This window comes from Cricetulus griseus, chromosome 3 (assembly GCF_003668045.3).
Source record: "Cricetulus griseus strain 17A/GY chromosome 3, alternate assembly CriGri-PICRH-1.0, whole genome shotgun sequence".
Taxonomy (NCBI): domain Eukaryota; kingdom Metazoa; phylum Chordata; class Mammalia; order Rodentia; family Cricetidae; genus Cricetulus; species Cricetulus griseus.
The window spans coordinates 49,453,181-49,473,524 of record NC_048596.1 but is presented as its reverse complement, the minus strand read 5'-3'; the positions used below and the strand labels follow the sequence as shown (position 1 = coordinate 49,473,524).

The window sequence follows — 20,344 nt, the reverse complement described above, 5'->3', positions numbered from 1 at the left end:
AAATTTATTCTCTCTTTTCACTTTTATTTACATGGGTGCCAAGGACTGAACTGATGTTGCCAGGTTGTGCAGTAACTTTAGCTGCTGAGCTATCTTGCTGCCCCTGAGAGAATCTTTCTAATGTTTTGAAAGTCCAAGTATCCACACAGTAGAGAGATTAGCATTATGATCCCTGCCTCCCCCTCCTTGTGTCCCTCCCAAAGCTAGCTAGGGCCATCCTTAGTTCTTGGTTGATCTTGATCTCTGGTGGTAATCAAGACTCAGCTATACCGTCATCTTTGTAAACATGTCTGTGTTTATCTTTAAAAGATATGATTTTAAAAACTATGGTCATGTGACCATAAGTAAAGGATACCCTGAGAATGAAGTCCAGCCACCACCAAGCTTGCAGCCTGTGTGACTCAAAGAGGATTACCCATCAAAGGCACGTCTGGATCTTGACCAGGGATGTGGTGAGACGGTGAATGTGTGTGGCTTCAAGCTGTCCAGGCTGTAGCATGCAGAATTAGACAACACCTGTGCTTTTCCTATTTATCTTTTCTCCAGTTTTTAAAAATGGAGGTAATAACACATACGGAAGGGCACGAAGCATCCCAGTTAGGTTAATTTGTGTGTATGTGTGTGTGGTTTATTTGTGTGTCCATATCTCTCTGTGTATGCACGTTTATGGGTGGGTACGGTGTATGTTTGTGCCTATGTACAAGCATGCACACATGTATATGTTGAAGCCAGAGGTCAATGTTGGATATCTTCTTGTAATTGTTCTGCATCTTACTTTTCTTTGTGTGTGTTCAAGAAAGTTGGGTTTTATTGATGATGACCCAAAGTGGAATTAACCTAGCTATCCATCAACAAGTAAATCAATTAAAGTGATAGAATAAAACACAAATGTTTATAAAAGTGTTAAAAACAATAAAATGAAAACACAAGATGTTACAGATAAATCTTTGACACATTTTATTCAGTAACAGGATTCAGGCACAAAGAAATGCATATGCTATATAACTCCACTTGTGTGAAGTTTAAGATCAGGCAAAACTAGTAATGTTTAAAGAAATAAATAGAAATCCAGCTTTTAAAAAATACTTCCTACCTGCTCTGGGAGGAACTGACTTTATCATAGGAATAAAGCCAATAGTCAGTTTCCATGCCCCACCCCCTTTGATCATTAAGTATAGTCTTAACAATTGTGGAACCGACCTAATGGGAACTAAGAGCCCCCTGGGAAGCCATGAGAGTGCCCCCTCAAGGTCCCATGCTGAAGTACCATCCTTTATGTCAGCTATGAGATACTCAAACTGAGGACAGTGGTGAGGGGTTAGTGAAGCCTTTGGGATGCGATTAGGATTAGAAGGGCATCAGAGGGAGCCCACATAAATGACTCCTAGTGGCTTTATCAGGAAAGGAGATAAAGTGGACCTACACACATGATCTTTTTTGTCTTTTGCCATGTGACGCTTTGTGCCATCTTTAGACTCTGCTGGAAGGCCACTGCCACATGTGACCTTTTGATCTCCAGTCTCCAGAGCTGTAAAGTTAACAAATCTCCCTCTTTTATTTTGAATGTTACACATCCTTGGGTATTTGACAATAGACTGCTGCAGCATCAGCTCCCTGAGGTAGGTGAGCTATGATGCTCCCATAGAAACTATTGAAGAGATACTGACGTGTGCTCTGCCAATGTTGGGCTGAGTTTTCTCTCATATTTTTATCCAAAATCTTTGCTCATTGTCCCGACCCAGAAATGCCCATTCCCAGATGGAATTTGGGGATCTCTTATTCATATCTGTCTCAGCATAAACCTGGTAGAGGTTAGCATAGATGCTGAGTCCTCCATCTAGACATGAGGAAGTTGGAAGGGTATCATGGGAGATTACTCCATGGGATTCTGGGAAAGGAACAAAGCTATATGGATTTAGGTAGGTCAGAAAATGGGCATCCAAACTAGACTGGGGTGGGAGCCTGGGCAAATCTGGTAGAACTTTCATGTGCTTAGTTAGGGTTAGTACAATTGGTCCTTGTGATTAATGTCAGAGTTTGGCAGGCAATGTGTTATGGAGCTTCATCAGAGTTATCCTTTACGCACATACTGGCTGTATTTGAGAAAAGTACTATTGGCTAAGCTCAAGCTTCCTAGGGCTTCCTTTGTTCTTCCATTTGCTCATCTTTCTTTTCAAGCCAGGGTCTCTCACTAACCCTGGATCTCAAAGATTCCGCTGGATCGACTGGTCAAGCAAGCCCCATCCAGGGTTCTTCCTGTCATTGCCTCCCCAGTGCTGGGATTATGGACACATGTCACTGTGCCCCTCTTCTTACATGTGTGCTGAGCATCTAGACTCAGGTTGGGTCCTTACCCACTGAGCCATCTCCCCAGCCTCTACTTTAGTTAATTTTCATACAGGCAATTACCCATGTAATCATCATTGAAGTCAAGGCATGGAAATGTCCCTGGCTGCAAGAAGTGACCTCCTGCCTTCATGGGACACTTACCCAAACCTCTGATTAACCATGGACAGCCCTCAGGAGACCTCAAACTTAAAAAAGAGAAAGCCACTACATTGAGACCAACTCAAAATCTAAGCCACACTGTTTATTTTTCTCCACAGTGTGGATGAAACAAACCATATGCCAGGGCCTATGAACACTGGGCTGAAGGTGTCTTATTCCTGTTGGTACCCACCCCTGTTTCCATGGTTAACTCTCAGGGACACCCTTACTTTTCAGGCAGGGGTGAGGTATGAATACAGGAGGGTCAGTGAGGCTTTCCCTGTGTACCTGTGGATGATGACCTGGGTGCAAGGGTCAGTCAGTCTCCTCTGCAACCTCCTGTCTGGGATGTGGGAAGGGCCAGAGCCAATACCAATGTCCTATTAAAAACCGGGAAAGGAGGTTCTGGAAGGGGGTGAGGGCAATACCTGGCTTAGACCCAAGGACCCCAGAGAGCCCAGGAGTGTTGGATTGGTCTTGTGGTTATGCAGTTTAACGTTTTAGTTTCCAGGTGAGAAAATGAAAACTCAAAGATGTAACAGCAGATGAAAAAGGACAGAGCTGGTTTTGGGGGGCAGGAGCCTGGAGGTCAGTCAGGCCCACTGTCTTGCTGTGTGGTAGGGCCAGAGCCTCTGAAACGCCAGTCTATTCTGGAACATTCCGAGTTCTCTGTGCTTAATGATCTCCTTGAAGGCAAACCCGTGAAACCTCCATGATGCCAAGATTTCCCTCCATGAGCTGAGCGAGGACAGTGCAGAGGAGCCCAGGGGACATCTATGTCAGGTGACAAGGCTGGGGTGGGGTAGTGCTTAGGGACACACACCCTGGACATCAGTCTTATGTCCTTTTTAGAAAGACACTACTGGAGGAAATGGGAAACTGATGGAACACATCACTCGGTGACACAGTGTATGTCACTTGGAGGGCCTGGTTGGGGAAGGACTGCCCCAGAACGAACAAGGTGAAGATGGAGAGATGTGGGTAGAGTGGGAAGCCTGGACTCCAACCTGAAGCAGAGGAGTTGCGTCTTCTACTCCGATGACTCCTTGGGTATATATGCCACATTGTCATAGGCAGGGGGTGGAGAGACTGCTGGGCTGGGGATGTTGAAATCCGTGCCGAAGGCGTTGGGTAGGAAAATCACAGACTGCAAAGAAACAGAAAACCCCAATCCCGGATGGCTCTGCGGTCTTCCGGGAGTGTTGCAACAGTGCCACCTAGTGGGCACTCTGAGAACAGCTCCTTAGTACCGAATGCTCACACACACACAAAGCACCGTTTAATAAACATTTCAGAAAATACTTTCTAGGGTTAGTTATGATCCAGGGCTTGGACACACCGCAGTGAGAAAAGTGGAAAAAGTTAATTTCTCTAGGGCCTAGTGAGCTGATGTTTCCTGTCTGCACAGCAGCTACTGAGTTCGGGGCTCTATAGCTCTTGTCTGAACCACAGCGCTGGTCCCTGGCTGCTTCCACACCTGTAGCCCTTCACTGTGCTCCTTGAATCCGTCTCATCCCCCTGCTCCAACCTTAAATGGCACCAGCTAGCCCCTGGCTGCATTTTTCTGCCCAGGCAAGCCTTTGTGCTATTAGTACCCTCCCTCCCCCCTTCCCACTCTCATTTTGTCCCCCTCTTTTTCCTCCCTTTTCCAGGGAAAAATGAATTTAACTTCCACCGAATCGTACTGTCTTTTCTGATGTGCCCACCTGTTCACAGTCTGTGGACACCTCTGTGCAAGGTGGGCCCCTTACCAGTCCCAACCCTGTCCTCCGGAAGTATCTCAGCTCTGCCGCTAGTGCTGGCGCCCCCTGTGGCCACAGGGTGAATAGTCCCATTTCACAACTTTGGGCCCTAGTGTCTTATTGCAAACTCATAACAACTCAACCCCAAAGGGGAAGTGGGAGGGAGGGTCCTGGAGGCGCAGTCTCTTCCCAGGCTACAGGCATTCCTCAGGGGCTTGAACATGGTGTGAGAGTACTCACCGCGTTAGTCTGAGCACGGGTGGCTTGGCACCCAAAGTGGGTGGCAATGACAGCGATGAAGAACTCCAGGATGGTGAAGATTGTCAACACAGCAAGGTAGCCCCTGCCCACATCCTGGGGACCCAAAGCCACAGTCAAGTCAAGCTGAGAGTTTAAAAGTAAAGGGATCCACTGAACCAAGAATAACTTGCTCAGGCAAGAGGCAGAGGTAAACCTGGATCCCGACTTCCTGACTCCAGCCATCCCCCGCCCCCTCCCTCCATTCTGCCAGGCCTCATCTTCCTTCCCCCCCACACCCTATCTTGGAGTAGAGCCACAGTGTCAGGACACTCATGAGGTCTATTGGAGCAGCAGACTCTGCAAATAGCCTAGGGCCGCGGACAATTCCATCAGTTTCCTGACTGCAGTCCTAATCTTTCTAGGTTTAGTACCCTTAGGGACCTGTGCCAACACACCCAGTTAGTGACACCGAAGTCCATGAGAAGAATGGCTGTCCCAGCGAAGGCTGCCATGGCACTGAGGATGTTGGTCCCCAGACTGCTCCTCACCTGTGGGAGGAACAGGGGCACCAAGAAGAGGCAAAGAGGAGAAAGGACAAGGGGTGCTAGCTCACTATGCTGGCCTCCTGCTCCCTCCCTCCCATGGGCCCAGGGTTGGGGCCATGAGCCCTGCACAGCTGGGCTTCCATTCTCACTCTTTTTTTTTTCTTCTCCATCTCTGGGACCCCAGGGAGAGGTCCTGATGCCTCTTTTTGCTTATTCCATCCCCTTGGGAGCTGTTGTGGAGGAGGCCTGACCCTCTTGGTGGCTTTCCTGGGCCAGGTTTGCAGCAGGTGCCTGTCCTCCCCCTGTCTGTGCCCCCCACTTCCTTTTTCCCTGGCCCAGGCTCACCTACTGAGACAACTTGGTGTCTCTTCTTCCAGGGACCCTTCCTGCATTGACTTCCCCTGGATATCTATGAGCACTTCCAAACTTGGGTGGCATTTTGCAAGTGTTCCATCACTTCCTTCTGTATTTGGATATCTAACTTCTTTACACGGACACTTAGAAAATCCCCAAGAAATGCTTGTTGAATGGGACAAATGCATGGGATGATGGGGGGGTGTCCTGAGTGGCACCCAGGTGAGTGGGCCCCATCCCCAGTCTTGATTCTCTGTCTCCATTCTTACTTACCAGGCAACTGGTGTGGTTTTTCTCAGCTGCTACGGAGAGGGACCCAGAGATGATGAACTGTGTGGGGAAAAGAGGGCCCAATGAGGTTTTGGCTGGTTACTGACCAGGACACATCATGTCTAGATTCCACCAAGAAGACACAGGTGTAGGCAGAGAACCATAAGCTTTCTTGTCTGCATCCTGGCCAGGCATCTTGGGTATATTTCTAAGGGTGTGTTAGTGGTTGTCTAAGAGGCCTTTGTCCTCTGGCATGGTAGCATATACCTTTAATGCCCGCACTTGAGAGGCAGAGCAAGGAAATCTCTGTGAGTTTGACGCCAGCCTTGTCTACATAATGAGTTCTAGGACAGCCAGGGCTACAAATAGAGACTGTCTCAACAAACAAACAAACAGCAACAACAACAAAAAGAGGCCTCTGTCTTGAGACCTCAAGCCATAGTTTGCAAGGTATGCATTTTCATTGACATTACTAAAGCCTCATATAGCATGCACTTTCAAATATTCATTGATCAAATATTTACCAAGTAGTAGCTGGGTGTCAAAAACATAATAGTTCTGGATAAAATGGATCACCCTTGTCAAAAACCAACCTGAGCTTGCACTCCCGGGGCTGGAGAGACATAGACAAGCAGCCCTCCCTGGGTCTCACTGGTCAGGCCTGCCAAGTCCAGGTAAGAGAGCCTGTCTCAAAGAACAAAGCAGGCAGCTCTTGAGGGATTGCAAGCTCAGGTTGGCTTTTGACAAGGATGATGGAGACACAAGTCAAGCCCTCATTCTTTCCGTGCAAGTGCTTTACACTCCGAGCGATCTCCCTAGCCCTGTGAAACTCTAGGGTAAAGACTGAATACCGAGGTTCACATGCCTTGCCCAGGCCTCTGCTGTCCCTGAGAATGACAAGCATGCTCTTTTTTATTTTTCCCTTCCTACCATGTGAATGGGGCACATTGTGTGACAGAATTTGAAGCAGGAGGGAGCTCAGAGAGGGACCACTACCCTTGTTTCTTTCTGAGGCAGTGTCTTCCTTGACTCCTGCTTATCAAGATTTTCCTCCAACTTGGGCCCACTACAGACCATTAGAGCTGGGACTTAAAGTTTCTTCCCAGCCATTTAGCTCTAGCTGGAGTGTTAGCAATGTTGGCCTCTCTGAGCTCCGTTTTTAGGGGCTTCTGAGCCCTTGCTGAGATAGTCTGGTGTACGCAGAAGGGACTCCACCATCCTACAGAGTGGGGCTTCAGTGTAGACCCGGTTAAGCTGACCCTAAAGCCCGTGCTTCCTGAAGGTAGCTGGAGCACCCCCACCACCACCACAGCACTGGCACCTTTGGTAGAACCACAGACAGCAGTGCCATCTTGCAAACTCTTGTTCTTTGGCATCCCGGAACAGACATGGAAGCCCTGATTTGGTTCTCCAGTGGGGTATGTCCAGAGGAATGGGTGCAGGGCAGAGAGACTCCCTCGAGTTCAGCTCAGACAGGGCTGGTACACACAGAGGAAACTGAGGGTTTTCTGCGGGTGGGGTGTGGATGCCGGGTTGGGATGCAGGAAGGGCGGCTGTGATAAGGACTCTGGCCTGCTTGAGCCTCACTGTTTCTGGTGGAACTCTGCCTGTTTGCTGGGAGTGGGTCAGGCTGAGGTTTATGATGGTTAGGGGTGAATAATAACTGTTACGCCCAGGTTAGTCTGGGAGGTGAGTTAGACCCTGACCTAGGATGGGCTAAGGCTAGGGGAATGTTGGGAGTGGGCCAGATAGAGGTGACCTGGGCAGGACCAGCCCCAGCCTAGAATGGCAACTCCCGCACTCACGCAAGCTCCTCCCCAGAAGGGGACGCCACCTTCGATGAAGAGCATTCCCAGGTGGCCTCGCCGAACCATGAGCAGGACACTGCCGAAGCCAAGGTGGATGAGGCCGATCAGGATCTGCACCGTCTGTGGGAGGCATTGAGCGCTCAGGCCTTTGGCCTCCTGCCATAAGCTCCACAGCGCTCCCTACTGGCCTCTCAAGTGAGCGCCGATCCCCGCTGGTTTGGCTTTCCCTTAGGCTGAGGCCAGAGCATTAAATCAAGATAGAACCAGCTCTCCTCAGCCCACCAGGAGTTCCAGGCCAAATAGTAAAGTATGAGTGGGGCTGTAGTTGTCAAGCACAGCTCCGAGCTGCTTGTCTGATTTTCTGAGCCCTGGTTCTTTGACTCTCAGCACTCTGGTAACCAAATGCCTAGCTTGCCTTCTCCCTGTAGTCTTTTCCTAGCCTATCCTTGGGGGTTAGGGGTGGAGTCACGGCTGCTTCCATTGGCTGAAATCTCCACTTGATTTTCTTTCCATCTCCCTCCTTCCCTGCCCCCTCTTGCCTTCCTCACCCACCTCTTTTTCTTCTATTTCTCAGTGCCCCACGGAAACATTCCCAGATATGGGATGGTTTTCCTAAGGGTGGGAACTCTCTGGGAAGTGTGGCCTTGTGGTAAGTTCTGCTGCATTGCTTTCCAAACATTTTTTGGTGACCAGAACTGAGCAGAAAGAGATGTGGAAGATATTTGAGTTCAGCCTATGCCCAGCCCTGGCACTCTTTCCATCGCATCAACTCCCACAGGAGCTCCTGTGGCGGGCAAGGGAGTCGTCTATCCACGACATCTCCGTGAGCAGTGACAGTCACATTCTTGGAGTCATGGGGACTGTATATCACTTTCTAATTTGAGTGTAAAGATTTGGGATATTCATGGACACAAACTTGAGTATTCTGTTGCTTTCTCTCCTCTATTGCCTACCTTCCATCTCTCTAGCTTCGCTGGGTGGAGGTGTGTGTGTGTGTGTGTGTGTGTGTGTGTGTGTGTGTGTCCCACTGCCAACAACACCATTTTTTTCTTCCACTGGAATAAGTCCTGTGAAGCGTCAGCAGCCCATTAGTACAGCACTGTGCTGGCTACTTTCAGAGAGGTCCTCTTTTAACCGTAACACAATGATGTGAACACCATCTTAATTTTGGAACCCAGGAAACTGAACTCATAGACACTCAGTAACCCATGGGTATGTCGAGTTTTTATGTCAGTTTGACACAAACTAGAGTAATGAAGAGACCCTCAATTGAAAAAATATCTCTCTAAAATCAGGCTGCAGGCAGTAGGGCATTTTCTTAATTAGTGATCAGTGAGGGAGGGCCCAGCCCATGGTGGGTGGTGGCATCCCTAACTGGTGGTCTTGGGTTCTATAAGAAAGCAGACAGAGCAACCTTTGATGAGCAATCCAGTAAGCAGCATCCCTCTGCCTCCAGGTTCTTGCCCTGCTTGACTTCCAGTCCTGATTTCTTCCAACAATAGACTACAATGTGGAGGTGTAAGTCAAATAAACCCTTTCTCCCCCAACTTGGTTTTGGTCATGGTGTTTCATCACAGCAATAGAAATCCTGACTAGGACAGGTAGTGTTCTTCCCTTTGGCTCATACTCCCAGTTACTTATTTAGATTTCCTATAGATTTGCTTTGTCTCACCAAATTTTGTGTTTGTGTGTGTGTGTGTGTGTGTGTGTGTGTGTGTGTGTGTGAGAGAGAGAGAGAGAGAGAGAGAGAGAGATTGAGACAGAGACAGAGACAGAGACAGAGACAGAGAGTTCAGTTCCCAGAGCCTTCTCTGTGGTTTCAGGGTTCTAGAAACAATATTTATTTTTTTCAAGGCGGGGTTTCTTTGTGTAGCCTTGGCTATCCTGGAACTCTCTCTGTAGACCAGGCTGGCCTCAGACTCACAGCTATCTGCCTACCTCTGCCTCCAGAGTGCTGGGATTAAAGGAGTGCACTACCACCAGCAGCCAATATCTTATTTTAACTTACTATCCCCAGTCACCTTATGCACCATAACCCTGATTCAGCTTTTAGGATGGAGGTCTACATTCTAGCAGGTTTGAGTTAGAGGTCCTGGCATGATCAAACAGTGGGACTGAAAGTAGAACTCTATGGACAGGCTGTCCTGGGTCACAGGATGTCACCTACCAGCAGTCTGGCCTTGGGCAAATGACTTATATTGACAAGCCTTGGGCTCTCAGTCTTTCCAATAATAAGGGGACTCCCTGGCTCACAAGGCGGTGCTGAGAATTGAGAGTTTGAAGAGATGATGTGATACAGTATAGGTGTCTCTCAGAGCTGTCACTGTCACCATTGCGTACACTGTTTCTGTTGTTCACACAGAGAAATATATATGCATATATAATATATGTATGATTTAGCAGGATCCCATTAATGTCTCTTCCTATGCAGCAAATTGCAGTCTAACTTAGAATGGAAACAAACATAAACCCAACTTAGGGGCATATATTTTAAATAAACAGTAGAGTTTAGCCCAACACAGACAGCTGAGCACAGTAGTTGCAGGCACCCTAAGGATCAGATCACACTCAAATTAGGCAAATGTCCACTGTCATCACTGCTCAAGCAGGAGACCGCCCAGCTGTAGCCAGTCAGGTGATCTTTCCACTTTGTTACTGCTCACACTGCTGGTTGGGACTTGAACCTCTTTTGATTCTGAGGCCTGCCTGGCTTCATGAGTTCTTGACCCAAATAGACGCTGTTATGATTATGTGCAAAGAACAATGATACACAAGAATAAAAACAGCATTGTGAAACTCATTATTTTGTATACTAAGAAAAACCTCAATTGAATTTGAAGCTTTTGTTTTTAGCAATTCACAAGCCTATCTCTCCATCACTTATCACTTAATCTATCATCTATCTTATCTATCAGTCACTACCTACTATATATTATCTAGTCTATTATCTATTTGTCTTACCTATATATTTGTCCTATCTTATTTATCCATCCTACCTATCTCTCACCTGACAATCATAGCTTATCCTCTTAGTTATACTCATCTGTCATCTATCTGTCTTTCAGCATCTATTATCTCTCTAATCTGTCATCTGTATTTTCCATTTATCTGCCACCATCTATGTTTTATTCCCTCTTAGAGAGCACTATTTAAGGCCATTTGAGATAAGAGGAGAGCGCCTCCCTTCGTGGACTGTCATCTGTACAGAAGTTGGCTCTTGCCTACCATTTCATTCTCACCCCTGCAGGTCTTCCTTTGTTCACTAAGTTCCAGCTATGTCAGTATTCTGCATCTCCCTTCAATGTGCCACACCCATTCCCATCTCAGGGCCTTTGCATTTGCTGCTCTTCTATACAGGCAAACTCACCCTTCACCCATCCAGCTCTTGCTGGGCTGACTTTAACACCTAGGATTTAGCTTCAGTGTCATCTCCTCAGAGAGTCTTTCTGTCCTTGCCAGTGTTGCAGTCCCCCATCCATCATTCTTCATCCTCTTTGGAGTTCTGGTCCTTTGTTTACTGGTGAACTCCAAGAACCTTTGTCTGTCTGGTGTATGAATGGATTCTCACATTTATCCCCTGCCTGCGCCCCTCCCTGTAGAGCATGAGGCTCACTACCTGCCCGGCCGTTTTGTCTCAGGTCACATAGGGAGCTTCTCTTACCCCTAAAGCTTTGGGCTCTCCGGTCAAGAACGTCTCTATTGGTCTAAGGTCAGGTGGCTGGGTGGCCCTGGGCGCCTGCGCCCCCAGTGGTGACTCTTCGAACTGCATGATCCCTGGAGGCTGGCACATGGAGGTGGGCAGAATGGCTGGAGGCGGGCGGAGGCCGCTGGCGTTGCTGGGCGGGATGACGACAAACACACCATTGCTGGCAGGAGGTGTGGACATCGTGTTCAGAGAGCCTGGGGGACGAAGGCTCAGGAGATAACAAGGCAGTAATGGTGGTTACACATTTGCTTAAGGCTGTGGGTTGATAAATGGCGCACCTCCCCGCTCTTGCTTACTGAGGCCTGGAGATAGTAGAGCCCAAAATCCCAACTAGATCTGGGAAAAGAGAAGAGACTCCCAGAAGAGAAGTAAGCTCTTGGTGAAAGCGGGGACTTTTTTGACTTGAATCTTAGGCTTTTTTGACTCTTGACTCTGATCTTGATTTTTCCTACATGACATGGAAGGAACTTTTTATTTTTTTCCCCACTGCTGCGCATGGAACCCAGCCTACAGGTGAAGTAAGCTCACTACTGCTGAGCCATATTCCCAGCCCAAGTGGATCCTTTGAGAGGAGCATGTATTTAAACATCCTCCTTTCCCCAGAAAGGGTAAGAAACTGCTCACACACAGCCCTGGGAAGGTGGAGCTTAGCTGAAGTACCGTTTTACTTTATTCACAGAAAGAGAAGGGCCAGACAGGACAGTTCCCTTCCTTCCTTACTCTAGGCCTACATCTGGTGACTGTCTGTGCGTAATCACCCGGGGGCAACCCATCCTGCTCCCCCTGACTATCCTAGGAGTAATGCTATTGTAGCCAAGATAAACAGGGATCGTGGAAACCTTAGGTGTGGCTGTCCTGGGAAAACACTCTAGGGAATGAATGCTAACTTATTAGCTAGAAAACAGTCATCCTCCTTGCTGGCTTTCACCTGTGGTGAAGAACCCAGCAGTCCAAGTCACAGCCTTGTGACAGAAGAAGACAGGATTTGAACCCTGGCCCATGCAGTTACTATGAGACAAGGGGCAAGATGGTCACCTCTTCCTGCCTCAGTTTCCTGACCAAGAATAGGGGTAAGGGCACTAGACCCTGTCTCATTATAAGCCTGGTAAAGGCCATGATTTACACAGTGAATTGTTCTAGCATCTTCACTTGGAATATGTTTTTAAACCTCATATATTTAGTGCACAAATGTGTATTTGCCCACTGTTTTTAGGGCTGTGGTTTTTTGAGTTCATGAGGCATTGCAGCTCGTAGACTGCACAGCTTGTGGGGGATCAGGCTGTGCTATGCTCTAAGTTAATTCATATTGTGTAAAAGAGTGGCTTTGGGCTGTGCCTTTCTTTCCCTGAGTGACTCCATTTGAAAGGCAGCGTTTGGCTGCTCTGGGGGTTCAAACAATAGGCAAGATGACTGTGAGTCTCACTGTGCATGTAGACAACCACCTCCTGCCAGTGCCATCCATGAGGCACAAACAATTTATAGGGTCCAGTACCACCTGGACCCTAAAAAGAAGACACCATCACTGTGGTGGTGGTGCCCCATTGCCCTGGCACCTGACCACCCAATGTGTGTGTCATGGGACCACCAGGCAGAGTGTCTGGCACTTCAGCTCAGCTTGGTCTCCACGGTTTGATACAGCCTCCTGAAACTACTGCCAGTCTGTCTCTTTGACCAAAACAGCCCTATACTGCTCCTCCATGGTCCTGTGTCTCTGTAGTCCTGTGCCTTCAGCTCTCCAGCTAGGGGTCCTTAATATCGTATCCAACTAATGCAGCAACTTTTTGTGTCTCTAATAGCTTGCTGTTTCTGGTAAGGACTCTTTGAACTGTGCTGTGGCCTCTCTGTACTTTTATAGTCATTCTGTAACCTGTAACACACACACACACACACACACACACACACACACACACACACACACACACACAGAGTCAGGTGTATAATGTGTCATCTGAGAGTTAACAGCCAGCTATTAAGGGAAAATCAGGAGTGCTTGGCAAATTGCAGCAAATGAAACTGACTCGGCTTGTAATTTTACTGCTAGTCAATACATTCTGGCACCATGGAAAACACAAATGTGTCTGTGCCTCTGAAATAGCAGGCTCTTGGCATAGCCCATTCTCTGTGGCTCTGTGAGGGAACTCAGTGATGTGCATCTCTATGCTGGGTGATGGGGCTTGCCACAGGAGTGTCTTCTGGGTTGCTTGCTCTATGATGGGCCTGATCCATATTGGTGAATGAAGTGCAAAGGTTCTGTTGGGACTGCCTTTGAGAGGCATAGCTGAGTCCCCACAAGGAGTGAAACAGGGTTCCAGTGGCTGGAGTACCTCCACGGGAATGGCAGAGGAGGCACAGGTAAAATCTGCCAGCAAAAGCATTTCCTATTCACTGGAGGTGATTAATAAACTGTTTCATGGGTTGGGGAGACAGCTCAGTCGGTAAAGTGCTTGCAGCACATGCAGGAGGACCTACCGGAGTCTGAATCCCAGAGACTCCTATAAAAAACTGGGCATGGGGGAACACACTTGTAATCCCAGTGCTGGGGAGATAGAGCCAGTTGGATCCTTGGGATTCTCTGGCCTGCCAGCCCAGCCTACTTGGTGAGCTCCAGACCAACAGAGAGTCTCTCTCAGAAAACAAGGTAGCTGTCTATACCTCCAAGGTAGAGTGACATCCAGAGTGGACCTCTGGCCACCACATACGTGCACGAACTTGCGTACATACATACACACACACATGTGCACACACATGCATGTACACAGATGCATTAATATGTACATATGTGTGCATATAGACATACAGATATGCATGCTTGCACACACGTGCAAAAAAGAACATGTTTAAGGTAAATAGTGTTATTGAACGACAATCCCATACAGAAATCACTTGACATCTTCAAGGATTTCAAGGAATAGTGCTATTACTTCCCACATGGTGGGATTTAGTTGGGGCTCCAGTTTCTGGACCCTCACACTGAAATGATTCTTAGAAGACATGAACACTGCTTGGGACAGCACCACCAAACATTCCCTGCAGACACTCAGCTAGTAAACATTTTGAACTTTTGTAAGGTAGTTTCTGTTCCAAGTAGGAGAAGCCTCTGTGAACCAGAAACAAGCAATGAATGCATAAGTAGGTGGGGCTGTGTTTCAATAAAGCTTTATTAATATGAACAGATAGGCTGGGTCTGATTGGTGGGCTGGAGTTTTCCAATTCCAATCTCAGAACACTGCCTGGACCATAGTAAATGGTCACTGGAATTTACTTGTTGCCTTAAATGTCATTTACATTAATTTCTGTGTTTTGGAATAGGAAGGAAAATGCATCCAGCTACCAAATATTTCTATACAAAGATGGCTGTGGTGGCTGTGACTAGAATTTGGGTCTTGAGTGTCCCTCAAAGGTCCGCATGTTAGACAAAAACTTGGTTCCCCGGATGATATGACTGGCAGGTGACAGAACCTGGTATTACTTAATTTTCTTATTTCTGGGAGCAAATACCGAAAAATAAACAGGTTAAAGCAAGGAGGGTTTATTTTGGCTTAGAGTTCAAGGGAACACTGTCCGTTGTATTGGGGAAGGACTGGTGGCAGGAGCGTGTGGCGTCTGGTTGGGATACACCTGCAGTGAGGAAACCCTGAGTGGGGAGGAAGTAGAGCCGGGCTGTTAATCTCTAGCCCTGGCCCCAGCAAGCCTCTTTCTCCAGAGAGGTTCCCTCTCTTAAAGATTCCACAACTTTGCAAAACAGTGTCACCAGCCTAAGACCAAAAGGAAGGCCAGGCACATTGTGACGTGAGTCACAATGGACACCCAAGAGACAGAGGCTGGTGGAGGATCCTTTGGCCCTGGGGGTCAGGGCATGTCCTTGAAAGGGGTTTTGGGATCTTGACTTCTTCTTGGCTTACTAGCCATATCCTCTGGCTACCATGCTCTACCTCTCCACAGGCTCAAAACACAGGGGCAGCTAAACATGGGCTGATCCAGGAACAAATCTGTTCTCTTTAGATGCCGGTCACCCCAGGCATTGTTATAGCTAGCACAGCTGCTCACTTCATCTCAGAGGTTGGCAGTGAGGATCAAAATGGACCAGAATGTCTTTAGAAACTTGCAAAGGGCTGTGGTGTTCTCGTTTCAAAGTAGTGTTGTTATCAGTTCTGGATCATCACTGACATTTGAAACTTTTTGAACTCTTCACAGGGGCACTAGCTCTACCCTGCCCCAGGTTATGGGATTAATTAACAGCATGTGTTAACTGTTTTTTGAGGACACCTTGTCTTTGGATGGTTCTGATACAGTGCTTCTTACTTTCCCAGTGACCTGATAATTCCCACAGTTTATCATTTTGGTGTGATGACTGAGGCTTGTGGCAGAGAAGGGACATGCTTAAGGCGACTCACCTAGTGAATCTGAGGGTAAGGATTCAAGCCCAAGTCTGTCTGTGTCGCAGCCTGCACCTGTCCCTCCTTGCTGCCTCCAGGGGGCAGGCTCTGTTATTTGTTCAATTGTTCTAGCTATTATATTCTGTGTACCTTGAAGTTTGGGGTGAACATGCGACTTTTTTTTTTTTTAGTTAAAACCACATGAGTTGTCACTCATGTGTAAATTCACAACTTCTAAGCTACGAGTTCAGTGGCCAGTCCAGGGCACTGTGGAGGGCCTTTCCCCATTGTCACAATAACTAGCCATCCTGAAGACAGAGGTTAATTTATCTGATTGGGTTCCCAGGTGAATGACTTCTTCTGGGCTGTGAAACAGGAGGAAGTGACCCTTCTCTGCTGTCCTATGACACTAAGATGGGGATGGAGTTGCAAGCCATGAGGACCCAAGTTCCAGACAGAAAAACATTGGGCAGGGTGTCATCCTTAGACTCCCAGTGCTGGGGAGATGGAGCCATGCAGATCCCTAGCCTCTACATGTATGTGTGCACACTTGTATATGTACTTACACATGTGTGCATACACACACACACACACACACACACACACACACACACACACACACATATATATATATATCCACCTATACATGACAGCCATTATTATTAAAGATACCCTTGGTATTTCAGGTGATCAAATTATAAACCAAAGGGGCCTGAGTGAGCCAGCCACTGCAGCACTTCCCTAAGTAAGGACATTTAAAAATTACTAAGGACAGAGTCAGAACAGGCAGAATTTTAGGCTAAAAGACCATACTAGCTTTCATAGTTGTCGTTTCACCAGGGACAGGTGAAGATCATGTTTGGGGCCCATGATGAGTCACATGTGTACTGGGGACATTTTCTGGGGTCAGAAGAACTCTCAGCTCCCACAGGGTTCAAGCCACCCAGCATGGAGCACTTGCGTCATTAACAACATCTCTCCCCGGTGGGTGGTGAGAAATAAGATCAAACACAGAGCCCCGTGATCCTCAGGAGAAGGAAACACCTACAGAAATAGGCTTTGCACCCTCTGCAGGGTAAGTGGCAAACCCAAGCAGGAATGGGTGACACAGATCCCGAGATTCTCACACTCCCCTCCCCCCAGCTCCTGTGAAGCCAGTGACGAATCCACCTGTGGTATTCCAGGTGACTCCACCTCAGTGCTCCCACTCCCATTTCTTACTCACAATCAGCCAGCATATCCACCACTCACGCACGCATAGGAAGGAAAACCACTGCACCCTGCCTTAAGCGAACAGCTGCCTGGAAACTCAGGGCAACTGTGTCAGTTATGCTGAAAGAGATGCGGTAGTAACAGCCCTTCATGCAAAGCCCTTAACAGTTTATAAGGAGCTCTCCTACAGACCCCAGGGCAGCCCTGGGAAGAAGATATTTTGCAGCCATTTTGCAGAAGCAAGTAGGGCAGGTCAAGGGCCTTGAGGGCTGATGTGTTGGTTGGAGAGCAGACTCTGAAGTGACTGATGTCACCAAGGGTGCCAAGGGACTTGCAAAAGGCAGGTGGCTGAGAAGCTGTTGGCTGGTTTTTATACTCTTTTCCCAGGGTTGCAAGTGGGGTTGAAAGTAGACTTGACACCCACAGGAAGGAGGGCACATGTCTTTGGCTGTCTTTTGCTGTGGGGGAGAGGCTTCCTTGAGGAACTGGCTGGGAGAAAGCCACATGTAGGCTCTTTCCACTGGACCTGCGGATTCCTAGGTTGGGTGAGGGCTCTTTTGCAGAGGGGTACACAGGAGAGAGATCCTTTCAATGGTGTGTGTCTCTGTAGAGACACCCTTTTAGAGAAGTGCCTACCTCAGGGAGGGCGGCAGCAACTCACAAAGCACCTAACAGGTGCAATGGCCCCTGTCCTTTGTCCTCATTTAGCACTGCCCAGCCTTGGAGATGTCACTGTTAGTCTGTTACTGTGTGTGGGAGGATGGCGGAGAGCAAGAAAAGGCATGGTAAAAGGTGACAGCCATCCATCATCCTCCTTACCTGCTTGACTTGGGCTGAGGAGCAGCCCCAGGTTGTGACATGACACAACACAAGACCAGGAGGGCTAATTGCTAAATTGCTGCGGTTTGGCCTGAGAGTGACTGGAAAAGCCACAGGACTGCCAAAGTGTCACCCTGCTATAATCGCCATGAATCTTTAAAAATTAATGTAAACAGTTTTACTTAGAGATAGATACCCATTTGCATCATAGAACACAAACATTTGATTCACACCCTATAAAAAAGAATCAATATCCAAATTCTAAAGAGTTAGCATTCACAGAGCACACTCTACCTTGGGCTTGATTGGAACCACAAAACAAAACAGAGCCACCAACACTCCAGAAGAGAATAAGGACCACCTAGCAATGTCCGGCCTCATGCCTGCTGGGGAGGAGACCTTCACTCCTGGGCTTCAGCTGTTAACAGCCCCAGTGGCAGGGGGACCGTAGTGGTGGGCTGCCCCAGTGTGCTGGCTGGAGCACTCTCCAGCAGCCAGCCCTTGTCTTGAGAGTGACTTTCATCCAGGTCCTGAGCAGTTTTGCTTACTTCCCTGTTGAAGCTACATTTTGAGAGGTGTTGGCAGCTGGAAGGAGTGACTCTAAGGAGTGGGGGTTCTGGAATGAAATGTATGGTAATATATCTGGGGTTTGGCAGCTTTGTCACAGCAGTTAAGACACAGATCCTGTGCTCAGCCTGCTAAGAATGCACATTATGAGGCCAGCCTGGTCTACAGCACGAGTTCCAGGACAGGCTCCAAAGCTAAGGATAAAACCCGTCTTCAAAAACAAAACAAAACAAACAAAACAAAAGATGAAGTAACTGAGTGAATTTGAGGAAATAGCCTGATCTCTCTGGGCCTCTGTTTCCCCACATATCACAGAAGTGGACGTGTAGTAGTGAGGTGAGGTGTTTCAGGCTTCTAAGTTTTCCTGTATATATACATCCTGTGTCTGCAGCCATTTCTCAGGCCAGGCAAAAACTTGCATCTATCCAAGACTGGCCCTGTGGCACCAGGAATCTTGTATCCAATCTCAGCTTTTCCAGGACACCCAGGCCTGTCCCAGGGTCCCAGAAGCGATGCCACCAGATGCAAACATGCCACGGGGGGTGGGGGGAGATGGAGAGCATATTTCTCAGTAATTTTCTCAGGTTGGCCTTCACATACCCCATGGCTTTCTGCTATACCTGTGCGCTCCTCCGCTGAGACTGGGCAGCAGGGATGCTCTGCCTTTCCCTGACTAATGTGTCCCATCTGCAAATGACACAGTATTTGCCCAGAAGAGTTTTTTTGCAGTGACCCTTGCCATGCCCTTCTCCTCCCCTCAGAGAACACCTGTACATGGTTTGGAAATACCTGCCTAGGCTGGACTTCTAATATGAGTTGGCTTCTGGAGTAAGGGAGTCTCTCTCAGGAGGGCGATTATCTCCCTGGGGTCCCTGGCAGGTACCTGAGTAATCTCTGGCCCTGTCTTTGAGGAGAGAAGACAGATATCTCTCCTTTTCCCCCCTTCACTGTGCAGTGGGTCTCTCATTTCCCTGAGTAGCCCTGGGATCTTCCTTCCTTCCCAATCTTAGTGCCAGGTAGGTTTCTGTCAATGATCTCTTTCTCTCTCCATCCCCGGGGGGCCCCTACAGCCCCCACCCACCTCTTCCCTGGGTGGTCTTTTTAGAAGGACAATGGGGGTACTCACCGGCTTGCCACGGCTGCTGTGCGGGCTGCTGGCTCCCCTCTGCTTCTGCGCTCCCACATTCACACATTATCCTGTGAAAACCTTGCTATTCCTGTGGGGCTTGGAAATTACTGCTTGGGAGCTGCACCTCTGGTAGGTTCTCAGTCCTTGCCAGCTCGGAGGTCTCCGCCTGTCTCCCAGAGGTGGGGGCCAGAGGCAGCCGCTTGTGTGGTCACTGGCCTCCAAAGGGCCCAAGAGCATCCCATTGCTTTGCTTCAGTCTCTGGGAGGGAACATCAAGGCCCAGAGAGGAAACTGAGTTGCTTGGCACCCACTACTATGTCAGAGCTGAGATGAGGATCCATAAGGCTTTCACCTTCCCCTTCACCCCACTGAGATGCTCTGAGAAGACTAGGCTGCCTGTGTTCTGTCCTCCCAGGTTTGACCACAGTTAGGCAAGGAGGCTTACAGATTTCCTATGGCAGGCAGAGGGAGGGTCTAAGCATGAACATTCATGTGAACATATGTTAGTATGTGTGTGTGTTTGTATACACGGTGCCCTTCAAGTACTTGGAAAATGAGTCTGTGTGTTTCAGGGTCCAGGATCTCACAGAATATCTTATGAGGCAACTGGGAAAGCCACATGATTGGGTAGGACCTAAAGGCTCAAGACATCCTGGGGACAGGCCTCAGCTAACCCTGGGATAGATCAGCATGGCAGGTTGAATGTAAAACTGGCCTTAGTCCTCAGGCCAATGTGTGTCTACATCTTCAGAGGGTTGGAGTTGTTCTCCCAAGTCCTCAAAACTGGGCTGCCCTGTGACTTCCTTTGCCAACAGGAAGTGGGAGTGATCAGTTCCAACCTGAGACATAGGAGACTGAGAGCTCTGCACCTAGCACTGATGGTGTCTGGCTTCCCTGTTGGAGGCTGATGTACACGGCATGACCCAATTGTCCCTGGTGAGGCCCCATCCATGCAGCCATGGTCAGCAAGGCCATGGAGTTGGCCTTGCACTGAACACAAATGCATGAGATAGTTCTGCCAAGTCCAGGTCAGACCAGACATGCCCAGGCAACAGTAGAATGGGAACAAAATGAATGTTTTGTCTTTTTT

At 48.3% G+C, this 20,344-nt stretch overlaps 1 protein-coding gene across 3 annotated transcripts; it reads right to left on the bottom strand.

Moving 5' to 3' along the window:
* Positions 1 to 2,569: 2,569 nt before the first annotated feature.
* Positions 2,570 to 19,311, bottom strand: Ms4a15 (membrane spanning 4-domains A15). 3 transcript variants are annotated; one of them, XM_027406667.2, is made up of 7 exons: positions 19,253 to 19,311; positions 11,108 to 11,282; positions 7,444 to 7,566; positions 5,642 to 5,698; positions 4,925 to 5,017; positions 4,470 to 4,583; positions 2,570 to 3,634 (listed from the first exon to the last, which is right to left on the bottom strand). In XM_027406667.2, exons 1-7 carry the CDS (start codon positions 19,309 to 19,311, stop codon positions 3,518 to 3,520), a joined length of 738 nt encoding a protein of 245 aa, XP_027262468.1. In that variant the 3' UTR covers positions 2,570 to 3,517. The 3 variants fall into 3 exon arrangements, 2 of the variants coding, with proteins under 2 accessions (XP_027262468.1, XP_027262469.1); XM_027406668.2 differs by lacking the exons at positions 7,444 to 7,566; positions 19,253 to 19,311 and having other exon boundaries at positions 11,108 to 11,332; XR_003483572.2 differs by lacking the exons at positions 4,470 to 4,583; positions 4,925 to 5,017; positions 5,642 to 5,698; ... (1 more) ...; positions 11,108 to 11,282; positions 19,253 to 19,311 and adding an exon at positions 4,194 to 4,288 and having other exon boundaries at positions 3,515 to 3,634.
* Positions 19,312 to 20,344: the final 1,033 nt, after the last annotated feature.